This window comes from Thermobia domestica, chromosome 13 (assembly GCF_964235325.1).
Source record: "Thermobia domestica chromosome 13, izTheDome1.hap1.1, whole genome shotgun sequence".
Taxonomy (NCBI): Eukaryota; Metazoa; Arthropoda; class Insecta; order Zygentoma; family Lepismatidae; genus Thermobia; species Thermobia domestica.
In genome coordinates, this window is record NC_137466.1 from 43,398,437 (window position 1) to 43,411,635 (window position 13,199).

At 38.7% G+C, this 13,199-nt stretch overlaps 1 protein-coding gene across 7 annotated transcripts in view; it reads left to right on the forward strand.

The window, feature by feature from the left end:
* Positions 1–804: 804 nt before the first annotated feature.
* The window catches only part of LOC145668122 (atrial natriuretic peptide receptor 3), a 753,866-nt gene continuing 741,471 nt past the window's right edge, over positions 805–13,199 (forward strand). For 3 of the 7 annotated variants that reach the window (XM_081735677.1, XM_081735679.1, XM_081735678.1), the window contains exon 1: positions 809–1,329. In XM_081735677.1, the coding sequence (XP_081591803.1) occupies positions 894–1,329 (436 nt within the window). In that variant the 5' untranslated portion in view covers positions 809–893. Of the gene's footprint in view, positions 1,330–13,199 lie in introns of all 7 variants that reach the window. The other 4 variants (XM_081735673.1, XM_081735674.1, XM_081735675.1 and 1 more) reach the window with 3 other exon arrangements.

Below are 13,199 nucleotides of genomic sequence, written 5' to 3' on the forward strand. Positions count from 1 at the left end.
TTTTTCCTAACTCTTTCTGTCTAACTTGGGGGCAGAAAAAACGCCGGGCCATTGTTTCAAAGAGAAAGATGAATCTGGAATAGAAAATTTTTTCACATTACCATAAAAAGCAAATTTAGTTCTTATAATCAGTGTTGTGTGATGTTCTTACAGTCTGAAACTGAGGGGGCAAAACGAATATCTTGCCCCCTCTGAACATTTCAGGAGGGACAACTGCCCCCTTGCCCCCCGGTTCCGGCGCCCCTGATTTATATTTAAAATAAGAAAGTGTCATTTTTGGGGGGAGAGACCACCCCGATCGCCTCCCTGGATCCGCCACTGCCCCTGCAGGCCATCATTGGGCCATCATTGATTTAGAGTATTGTTAAAAATATGATTTTGATAACTTACATAATTTCCCTGTGGTTATATGCTTAGCGTATACGCTTTATACGTTTTGTAGCGTATACCCGGGTTCGATTCTCAGTAGGAACTCAAACGATTCGAGGAGTTTTAGAAATCTCACGTCAAGGTATAGGTCACCACGTTTCTTAATAGATGCTGTGTTGAAAGGGGCATTATATTCCAGTCTAACCAACCAATACAACTTGTGAAATAAAAAAGAAAGAAAGAAAAGAAAACTATATTTAGCAATAATAATACTAAGAAATGAATTTTGAACGTCTATGTAATTCACCTGATAGTTTGTAGTACGAGTAATGAGTCCGCTCCCCCTCCCCTCTCGTGTTTCTATCAATGAAAGTGTGGTGGGTGGGTAGCTGTGATTCTTTCGCACGTGGCTCCTCTAAGCGTGACTCTCGAAGACTAGCTGATGCTTCGCGGTGAGGTGAGTGTTGTTGGCGAAGGTGGAGACCTGTTGCTTCCGTTGAATTCGCAGTTCGCGTTCGCTGGTGATGCTGGTAACGTTGCTGGTAGCGCTAGCGGCTTGTAGGGCGGCGGGTGGGAATACCGATTCGGGAGTGAAGTTGAGTGCTACAACTTCCGATCTTCAGTGTGTTTCGTGGGATAGCGATTTAGATTGGGAATCGTGTACGAGTGATAATAACTCATCGGGAAGTGGTGGTGAGGTTACGGAGTTTCAATTTATCAACGCCGCCGTGATTTTACCGGAAGACGCTAAATATTTGCCGTCGTGGTCGCGAGTGAAACCTGCGTTTTGTGTGGCAATTAACGAAGTTGTAAATCAAGGAATATTGCCTTATTATAAGTTACGTTTTACCTACAAGAATTCGGAATGCTCCAATATACATGGAATGAAGCAAATCATCAATTTAGTTACACGTCAGAAAATGAATGTTTTCTTTGGACCGTCTTGCGAGTTTGCCGTTGGTAAGTACTAACATTTCAGCTTAATTATGTATGATGTGTAATGGTAAAATCCAATGACAGAAGTTTACTCTCAAGATGTCAACTCTTGCAGTGTTTTGGGAAAAAGTTTTAAGATTATTTATGAAAACAAAAAAATGTAATTTCACTGATCATACTGACAAGAACCATCAAATATGTAGCAATCGTTAATAATAATCCAACAATCAATTACAATCACAAGGAAAGTAGAAGTTGGCAAGAGCTGGTGTAAGAAGGTGCCATCCTGGCATTCCTGTAGTGGAATTGAGGAAAAAACCTCTTTTAGGATGGCTGGCTACCGGATTCGAACCCAGAATCTCTAGATACGAGGCAAAGACTCGATCCACGATAAATTACTAGATCCGGGACTTTTGTCTCCTTGTTTATCTTATTTTCTTTCCTACTTCATCCATCATGACGGAGACATGAACACAGACACTTTAAGGGCAGTTAAATACACTACAAAGGGGCTTGAACCCAGTGGCGTAGGGAAGGGGGGGCCTGGAGGGGCCGGCCCCCCAAAGAGGTCCGACAATGTACTTTGATGTTTGTAATTTTTTATATATTTTTATGTTTATATATTTTTTTGTTTGTAATTTTTCTATATGTACTTATAACAGCACTTGCCCCCCCCCCCAAACACACATCCTGGCTACGCTACTGCTTGAACCCAAGACCACTAGACCACACCAACCGCAATTTTTAAACTAGACCTTCTTTAAATATAGTTTATGGTGTTGATTACTATACAGAATATACAAACATATATTTCAATTCCACATACTTAAATAACTGCATCTAAAGCTAAACAATGAAAATCTCACTGCCCAGGGAATTGTGGAAGGAAAGAAGCGGCCTATATGTTTGATGTCATCCTCGACATATGCCTGGTGTGATTGAGGAAACCCTAGGGAAACCTTTACTCAGAATGGCTGGCCAGAAAAAGCTGTTACACCTCTTCAACCGAATATCTCCACCGGAATCGAACCCAGGATGGTAAAATAAAACGCAGTTTCTATTTATGAATTACTTTGAAGGTGGTTGTTTATGTAAGATATGTTGATGTGTGAAAGGATTCTGTCTTTTCGCTTTTCGATTGTGAAAGTGACTCTTTATTCTCAAACTATGAATAATGAAGATTGAACATGCACGTTTGTGTAGCCTTTTTCCTTAAACAACAACCAGCATAAGTGTGAGTCACATTGGGCTTTGTACAGTGGCGTGGCAGCTGCCCCCGCAACCCCCGTAGTGCGGGGGGGGGGCGACGTATAGGGGGCCCCGAAGTCTTGCGATGAATAAAGATTTAAAGAAGTAGAACTTCAATCTTACTTCTATCGGCTTTACAACTAGGGCCCCTTCTCTATACTTTGCGGGGGGCCCGCAAAAGTGTGCTACGCCACTGGCTTTGTAAGGTTGATTCATGAGCCACTGAACTACTTTCGAAATTATGTCCACCTGCCCCACGACTATCTCGGAATTTTTTTTCTCTGTCGCCAACCGTAGACCTACATAAAAGAGACGTGTAAAATATGAATATGGTAAACATTGTGAAAATGAAATTAAAGGAGATCTTTCAGTTTTACGTCCCACGCTTCTGTTGGCTAGGATAAAGGAACGGTGATAGTGATGCCTGATTAGAAATGAATTAAATAGGGGAATGAAGAAAGTGGGGGAAACTACAGAATCCTGAGAAAACCCACTCACACGGTGTTTGTCCACCACAAAGTTCACTTGGCGCGAACTGGGATCGAACCGAGGACCACATGCACCAGAGAATAAATATTCTAAATATCACTGTGATATATTTCTGCTATGATACCTTATAGGTATATTAAATAATCATTATAGCCTTTCAGATTACTTTATTTTCATGTAGGAGGCTGAGGTGATGAGAAATGAGTAAAATGGTGGAATGAAGAAAGTGGGAGGGAACGGGAGAACCCCGAGGAAACCCACGCACACGGAGTTTTGTCCACCACAAAGTTCACTTGGCATGAGCTGGGACGAACTAGGGAGCCCAAGCACCAAAGGTGAACGCTCTACCACTGAGCCGCCATGGTCCCTCATTCTTCTAGTAAGTTGGACAGCAAGTTGGTACGTGTGGGGGCGAAAAATTCTTCCAACATGCATGATGAAACATGTTGGTCACACAAGTGTGTGTGTCTATAGCGCGCCATAGACGCACGCAGTTGCATGGCCAACATGTATGAAAGGTTTCTTTCATCATGCATCTTGAAAGAATTTTTTGCCCACACACGTACCAACATGCTATCCAACTTACTGAAAGTAGTTTGAGAAATGTGGAGACCATTCATCTTCAACGACATTGGCACGCGACGGAGGAAAGAGTCACGTGATTTCTTCCGCTGTCGTGATTGGCGGACCTAAATATAAAACAGCCACCTTGCATGAACGAGCCCATACACGGTAAACATGCATGCAGAACGGCAAAAACATCAACCATGTTTTCAGAAGATTTTTAAAACTTTCAACATGAATGAACGAGGCCATACACGATCAACTTGCCTGTGGTTTTATCATTTTCCATGCAAGTCGAGCTGTTTCTTCAGGCATGTGTTTACGTGTATGGGGCCCATATGGCTCTCATAAGGCAAGAAAAGGAGTTTTAGCAAACTAAAGATCATAAAAGAAAAAAATACCTCAGAAACTTAACAGGACAATAACAACTCATCAACCTTAGAATCATATCCATAGAGCGTAAGTTGGCTTTGTAGCTATCTTTTGAGGACATTGTACAAACCTTTGCAGCGAAAAGAGCCCGCAAAGTTAAATTTTAGTTCCAGCTTTCTGTGTTTTCATTTAACTTACATCGATTTAAGAGATTTGCAAAATGTTCGAGTATAATACTCGAGACAACAGCTTGGCTGTTTGCCATAATTCAATACTCTATTTTAAAGCAACAGACTGTTGATTCATTCTTCACATATGCACATCCCGATATAATTGCAGAAACATTGTGATTTGCAGTTATTATGATAAGACTATAATATGTCAAGCATGCTATTCTCAGGTATTTCGGGGGCGCGGTAGCTCATTGGTAGAGCGTTCACCTCCGGTGCTTGGGGTCCCTGGTTCCATCCCAGCTCGCGCCGTGTGGACTTTGTGGTGGACAAACATCGAGCTCGTGGGTTTTCTTGGGGTTCTTCCGTTTCTTCCTACTTTCTTTATTCCACTATTTCATTCATTTCTCATCATCATCATCTCCTTTAGCCTAACCGGCATAACCGTGGGACGTAAAACAGATTTCATTTCATTTCAGGTTATTTGCCGATCAAATATTAATTACCGGTAATTTGGTGTTTTATCTTGTACTAAAAATTAAACTAAGTTCTGCAATTTTGAAATCAAGCTTCACCACTTGAAGAAAAACTGAAATAGGAGAATTACTGTGTGATGCCAGTATCAGATGTAGTCTGAGAGCGTTTTGGTTTGGTTGGTCAGGGGGAGGGGGGGATAAGGCGAGTTCTAGCCTAGTTGCGTCGCTGTTCATATCGCCCTACATCAGAGTCGGATTTAGATTTGATAAAGCCCTAAGCTGTTGAAGGTGATCAGGACTTTTATAGTACATCTGTCCTTTGTGAACTGACATTTTAGGGAACAGGCTAGCAGAAGGGGCCCCACTACTTACATCATAGAACCACACTGTTGCTATAGTAGATTTTATTTTATTTTTTGGAAATGTACATCCAGCTTTTTCTTTCATTTTAGGCCCCCCCCCCAAAAAAAGTAGGGCCCTAAGCTACAGCTTGTTTAGCTTATACGTAAATCCGGCACTGTCCTACATACTGTAAGTTCACTCATGTCCAAAATAATTGTCGCATATCCATAACTGTCTTCTTGTACGAATATAATTTGATAATGATTTTGCAGGGTACTTTTAATACTGACACTATGTGTATAATTGGGAAATGTATATTTGTGGTAAATTTCTTAGGAAAAGAATTATAAATACGAAAATTAGAATGAGTAAAACAAAATGTTGCTAAATGGACAAGAAAATTTTATTTTCGTTTTATTGTTCTTATTTATTGCACTTTTGACATGAAATTTGCCAAATACGTGTCTTTGCCGATTATACACATACTACCATTATAAGAAATACCGGGCGAATTTGTTATCAAATTATATTCCTACAACAACAAATTTATAGACATGCGACAATAATTTTGGACATGAGTGTACGTGTCCAAAGTGCAGTGAGAGTAAATGCTTAAATGTTGATTAGTTTCTTTCTCTATGTTAGTGTAAATTTATTTGCACAGCATAATTCCGTTTGATTATATTTTATTCCTTTAATATTGAACATTTCCATTCACTTTACCATAGTGAACCATTAGAGGGACTCGACATTTGAACACCCTGTATCTTGGAAGCAAAACGGCATCGGACCCACGTTTATAGCAACATTTTTACTTATTCGGATGTTCGCAATCACCTTGTCAATTTTGGCCATGCACTTATGTTATATTCTATATACATACATACAGGGTGTTAATGAACCACACCGGCAAATTATAAGAGGTAATTTCTCACATTAAAGAATCCTGTGGTACTTCCGCAACAATTTTTATAGAGGTAGTTGATGAGTACTTCAAATTATATGCCACTATAAAAATTGTTGCGTGAGTACCTTAGGATTTGGAAACATGTATTTTTGGATAGCGCACATATTAGTCTTGGCACGATACACGACGGTAAGTCCCATAATTTTGAAGCTATGGACCTTTAAAGTTCATTTTTTCATGTTTTCGGCAGCCTATAACTCTGAAAGGAAGCATTTGTGCACCCAGGTTGGTCTGTAGTTTTTGTCTTATCTTGATGTCAGGAATCACCTCCCAAACGTTGTCGGTGTGGTTGGTGTGGATAATATAAAAAGAATATGGGGTACTCTGTGCAAGATGAAGTCTTTCGTAATAATGTACACCCTCCAACTGCAGAATTTTTTCCTCAGCGTGGGTTGGAGCCCACATAAATAGTAGGACCCGTCCTTGATAATCTTATTGTATAATTACATAAAACAGAAGTGGTGAATGAGGTTTTGTGAATTTAGACTACATTCTAGGAATTCGGAAAATGAAGGTGTCGTAGTGATGCTTTCATTAATATGTCTAAAGGATACTAATACTTTCTTTAAAAAGACATTAGCTGATAAATTTGCATTTTTGTTTGAAATATCGCATTGTAATTTAGTGTTATGCTGAATTTTCTCTTAAATTATGAAAAGACAATATCCAAGCAAACAAAATTGTTAGCTCGGCTGTTTCTCATTTTTATTTCTATTACAGCTAACATTTTCTTCTAGCTTCAGAGTTTGAATATTGGAGTGAAAACCTAGATTCAAATACTGTGATTTTCAAATAAATAATCTGTATTCCTGCTCGTTGAAATATTATGTATTTTAAACTAAGTAACCCTAATATTATTCAAGTTCTATTTGGTCAAGTCAGCGGCGCTGTTTCTGGTAACTTGGGACGTTCAAGTACTGCATATGTGATTAAATATTAGATATCCAGATCCTGTAATACTTAATTTAATATTGGGGGCGCGTTGGTTCAGTGGTACAGCGTTCACCTCCGGTGCTTGGGGTCCCCTGGTTTCTATCCCAGCTCGCACTGTGTGGACTTTGTGGTGGACAAACACCGTGCTCGTGGGTTTTCTCGAGGTCCTCCCGTTTCCTCCCACTTTCTTCATTCCACCATTTCATTCATTTCTCATAACCACCGTCTCCTTTAGCCTAACCGGCATAACCGTGGGACGTAAAACTCAAAGATTTTCAATTTAATATTGCGGGGTAGGGCCGCCTCGTCTCACCAGGACCGGCACCTCGCCAGTAATATGAAAGGATGGCTGTGGGGTCAGTAATATAGACCGTTTGCCGTTATGTATGGGGTCCTGCTTCGATCCCTGGTAACACCAAGTACATTTTGTAGTGAACAAACACTTCTGTATTGGTTTACTCCGGGTTATCCCGTTTCTTCCACTTTCTTAATTCCATCATTCCATTCATTTATATTTACCGTCTTTCATAGCCTTGAAGGATGTTCGAGGATGTTAAATTCACTCTCTCTCTTTCTCCCCAGCAGGATTTTCTTTTTCTTGCTTTCTTTTTCTTTTTCTTTTTTTTTTACGTGTATACTTCTTATTTACAAATTAATTACTTTTCTCTGGTATTTTACTTTATCTCTTTAATATGTTGATCTCAAGTCAAATAATTTTATCTTTCTTTTCCAAACAGACTTTTATGAATGATCTACTTTTTTTAAACACTGTAGGATGTTACTACAGAATCTTATTCGATGAAGCTTAATTAATGTGCGTAAATGATACCTGTATAACGGAGTTATAATTACTCGGATTTAGTGCTCGGGTTCTCCCTTATCCTATTTGTCAATTTATCCTTCCACTCTAATTTCGAATTTTTCATTTACGTTTGTGAATCATAGGAGAAAGTAACTGGCCACCCTGCCCGCCCCTTACTGACTTATTGGCAATACTAGTTATAGAGTGTCTAAAACGTCCCAGTATTTCAACAATATAACAACATTTCTTCAGTGTGATCTCCGTTGAGTTCCACACATCTGTGTAGGAGGAATTGCAAATTGTTGAATATACGGGGGACACAATCTTGGTAAATCAGTCACTCAAATAGATGATTCCTCACGTGAAAACAAATCAAGAAAAAATGCCATATCGATATTTAGCTTCTGACAGAACGACTTTGATTTTGAACCAGAGTCGTTTCAGAACTGGCGCTCCCGATACAGACCCGTAGCTAGGGATGGCTAGGTGAGCTACAGCATCACTGAAAATTCAAGCTGTTTAGATTAAAACACAAGTGTTTAAAAAAAAAATAATGAATCAAGAAGTTCTTAAATTCATTTTGTTGCAAGAAAAAGAAGAGATAATGTTTTCATATTTGATTGTGGGAATGAACAGAGAACACAATTTAAAATTTTAGTATTTCACATAAATTCTTTACCAAATGTGAAAAGAAAAAGGCGACGGAGTTTTTTTTTTGTAAACTTTATTTTTGTGGAAGTTTCTGCCTTATTTAATTGACACGACCTATGGGTTTAGACATTTTTTGTTCTCAGAAATTAAATCGTTTTGTTGGAAGCAGCATTTCATTGATTGTGTCAATCTAAGTGCCCCGATACGTCTTTTTTCTTTCCACGAAAGTTGCAGATTCTTTTATCTTGTGCAAGCTTACATGCTTTACATTCATTTGGTAGATGATCGAAAAATGGTGAAATGAAGGAAGTGAGAGGAAACGGGAGGACACCGAGGAAGTCCACGCTCACGGGGACACAGGGCCCACTTGGTGCGAGCTAGGATCGAACCAAAGACAGATTTCGCTCTATCACTGTCCCACCGTACATCATCTCGCTGTCTCGGTGTCTGAGTGTATCTCTAAAAGTATTGGGATATAACGACATAAGCTGAACGACAAACTTGCATATCGCACACAATCAAGAACCGATTAGAAACCAATGGCGATTTTAGATTATTTTCCGGTCTGATTTTAAATACATGTATGGTGAAAAAGAGTAGTAAATGAAAATATTGGTAACCTGCATTGAGCATGATCAGAGATATGGCCTGGGAAAGGAACTCCTGTCTGCTCGGTTACCTTCTGAAATAAATTAGCAGTGGTAGAAATAATTGCAAAATTCTTTTCGTTCAACATACCAAGAATACATATATAATTCATTTATAATCCGAATTTGAATGTGCCACTTACTTCCTAGGAAATGCCGTGTTTTCACCATTGATTCTGTTCCATCTGCAGGTCACCTTTCCTAACTGATACTCTTATCGAAATTAGCATTCGTTGCGCATGTGCAATACAGTTGCACATTTACTTCGGTTCAATATAAATGAACCAACCTCTGTATAACAAAATATAATATGTTAGTAACTCATCAGTTGTCACTTCGAACAAATCCTATGAGATAGGCCTCTGACATTCTGAGGTAACATTGTTTCCACTATGACACTCAAGAGGACCCCCAAATGTCTTTGGTAACTTCTCTTGTATGATACTCGCCTAACAGCAGTTTTCCCTCAATTGATTCTTCATGTATTCTGGATTCAGTCTGCCATTCGCTTAAGATAAATATGCACAATAGTTTTAGAAATATCATCATCCTCATCATCTCTTGCAGGTGGCTTGTCGTAACTAAGGAGCTTTCAGAGATATATTACTTTAAAGATCGGGCGCTTCAAGTTTTAAGGAATTTGTTTTACCAAGCCTTCTCTACATTAGCACTATCTGTCAGTGGAATACACAAAATTCCCAGAACAACTTAATGGATTACCATCAATTTTTAGTCAGGATATCTAGGATCAAAAGTTAATAATAAGAGTTCTTAATGGAGGTGATCCATCCAGTTGATCCCAAGCATAGGCGCCGACTTGAAGAAAATATTGGGGGGGCCAAAACAATGAATAAATATATAATCATATTCAGTCGTTTTCTATCAACTGCTGGATAAAGGTCCCCTTCCCTCCAGATCTCGGTCTGCTGCATCTGCTCCGCTGCTAAATTCATGACCTAAGTCAAATTTGTGTAAACGCATTAAAACAAATTCAAATTCAAATTCTGGGAACTTCACTGCACCACATTGATCTTCACTTCTCATATCAGTGTTACCATAGTGTTGATTGAAGCTTCAGTGCTCTATTAACTCTTTTAGGATTTTTGGTAAGTTTTGTTACCATGGCGTACTATGGTCTTTAACCTCTTATTTAGGTTGTATAACAGGTACTTAAGTCATTTTTTTATTAGTCAAGTCAAGGATGGACCAAAGAACACCCCAGATGCGTTTTGGAACCAGATGGTCAACTTGGCTGCGCCAAGTGGGTGAGGAAGGGCGTGACTTTTTACTTTTTCTTAAGGCAAATTTCAAAAAAATTTCACGCCTGTAGTTTTCACGATATCAGATTGGAATTGTATGTACCTTTGGATGTTTCTCAAATTTTTCTGAGATCTCTACGTGAAGCCGAGTCCGGGCACGAGGGCCGTAAATGTTCCGAGGGGCTGATTTTTTTAATGAGTTTTCCCGATTTTTCCGGTTCAGGAATACAATACGTACATGTGTGTGGCACCGTTGGACAGGGCTTGTTATACTAAAGAAAATAACGTTTAAGCCATGACTCTAGCCTAAATAGTAATGACGCAGTAAATTTTTATAATAAGTACATACGTATGTGTGTGTATAAAGAGAGAGAGCCTAAATTCAGACTTTCAACAATTTTTCTGCCCTTTGTATTTAAGATACAAGTTTGGAATTTTGCACACCTATTATGTACATAACGATGTATTTTTAGAAAAAAATCAGATCCCTACGCCAACCCAGGCCTAGGCCAGAGGGGCAAAATCTTTTGGTTGGATTTCCAAAAATACTTCCGAGTTTTTCCCTAATTATCTGGTTTAGGTGTATGATACGGACATGTGAGTGATACCGTTGGAAAGGGCTTATTATACTGAAGAAAATAGCGTTTGAACCATGACTCTAGGCTAAATAGGAATGATGCAGTACATTTTTTAAAAATATTTTATACCTAGGTATATATAGAGGAAGTTCGGGTATTATGGAATACCATTTTTGTTTCGCTTGTAACTCAGTTAATAATTGCACATTGAAACAAAAAGGAAAACAACTATACGCCTTACATATTTGGCTTTATTTATGTATATCTTGATAAAGAAGTTTCGTTACAGGGGTAGGTAAAATTTATAATTTGTAAAGAAATCACTTTGGAGGGTGATATGAAATAGTCGGGTAATATGGAATACAAATGCTGTATAGAAAAGAAAAAAAAGTTTTCAGTTGAACATACAAAGAATACAATGACAATATATGAAAATTCTGAATGCCAAGCCGTAACTGATTGTGATTACTTGCAAAAGTCATAAATATAATACTCTGCTTCAGGATCGGCACAGTCATTGTGTGCTCACATTAAACATGATGAACGCTGGACCCAAGCTCATCCCTTGTATCATCAGACAATTTGCTGTAATAAAAAAATACACTTAGCATTGTTGTCATCATAAATGTATGTTTAATTGCCCAATACCGATAGATATTTTTGTAATCGGAATACCATACGGAATACGGAATACCATGCTTTTCTTGCGGGTATTCCATATTGCCCTCCACGCCAGCTTGGAAACGAAAGAGCTGTTAAACGCATTCGAAGGCGTATAGGATAATGGCGCTTATCAAACTACCACTCTGTATATCCAACGTCATAGTAAATAAAGAATTGTTGTTCTGTTACATTTCAATAGGAAAATACAGGTTGTAAACCATTTACCTGTAAAAGTATTCCTGAATAAGAAATCAGATTTTCACGTCTACCAACACAACGAATGTCACAATCACATGGAAACTGACTGTAGAGCATCATGGGGACGTGAGGTAGTAGTTTCTTTCCTCTGCGCTTGGAAGCAACACATCACAGGCGAGCTAATGAGGTATTCCATATTATCCGACTATTCCATAATACCCGAACTTCCTCTACTTATATACATATATGAAAAGATGGGTCACCTTCAGACTTTCAAAAATTTCTCCTGACCTCAGTTTTCAAGATACAAGAACGAAATTTTGCGCACGTATTATGTATATAACAATATTTTTTTTAAAGATTCAGATCCCTATGTGAGCCCAGGCCCGGGCCAGAGGGACACATTTCGAATTTTTTTTCGAAAAATCTAATGCTTTTCTTTCAATTTTCTTATTTCTGGTGTATAATACGGACAAGAGAGTGGCACCGTTGGAAAGTATGATCTATCCTGAGAAAAACTAGGTATGAACCACGATCCTACGATAAATAGTAAGGAAGCAGTAGCTGTTTGAGTGAAAATCTAAAATTTACCTCAAAAAGTGGAAATCCTAAAAAGGTTAAACGCCGATTTGAAAATGGTGCTTTCTATCGAATAAGAAGGCTGTTCCTAATATTGAATTAAAGGCACGACGTAATTTACGACAGAAATTCTTGCTCCTCTTTGGTAATTCTTCCTCAACTGGATTATATTGGGGGGGCGAGGACCCCACCTTTAAATATTGGGGGGGCCAAAAGTGTCCTGCCCCCCCAAAGTCGGCGCCTATGATCCCAAGATATGAATAAGAAAAAATTGGTTTCACGTGTATTCCAGTGGTTGTAATTAATATCATCCTTGCTGGATAGATTACCCGCAGTGTTGTTGAGATTAGCGAATTAGCATAATGCTCAGGATGCAAAATACAATTTGTGCGGGAATACGTAACAGGTCTAAAGACTTAGGCTAAATATTTTGTATTTTTCAAATATTCATTTCATCTTACTTAGGTTTTTGAGTGGGGAAAACTTCACCAGGTGTTTTACTGTCACAGTATTACTTGTTGTATCTTGATGGCTTGCGAGTACCCTACTGATATGACTCTAAAAAAATGTTATGTGAGGAGTCATATGACAATTTCCCTCCCTACCAACATGCTATAGAGATGTCCATTCCCAGAACACCAAGCGTCCCTGTTTGTCAATGAACGTCCCGTGGAGATTCTATGGAAATTCAGATGTCAGCTTATGTCCAGGAAGCAGATTTTCCTGTGCAATTCCTGTAGAATATTTCTGGTTTTTTTGTGAGATAGCCAGAGGATGTCATTTGGACACACAAATATTTTTCGATGACAGGCACACACACACTTCTGAAAAATGAAATGAAATCTTTAAGTTTTACGTCCCACGATTATGCCGGCTAGGCTAAAGGAAACGGTGATGAGAAATGAATGAAATGGTGGAATGAACAAAGTAGGAGGAAACGGGAGAACCCAGAGAAA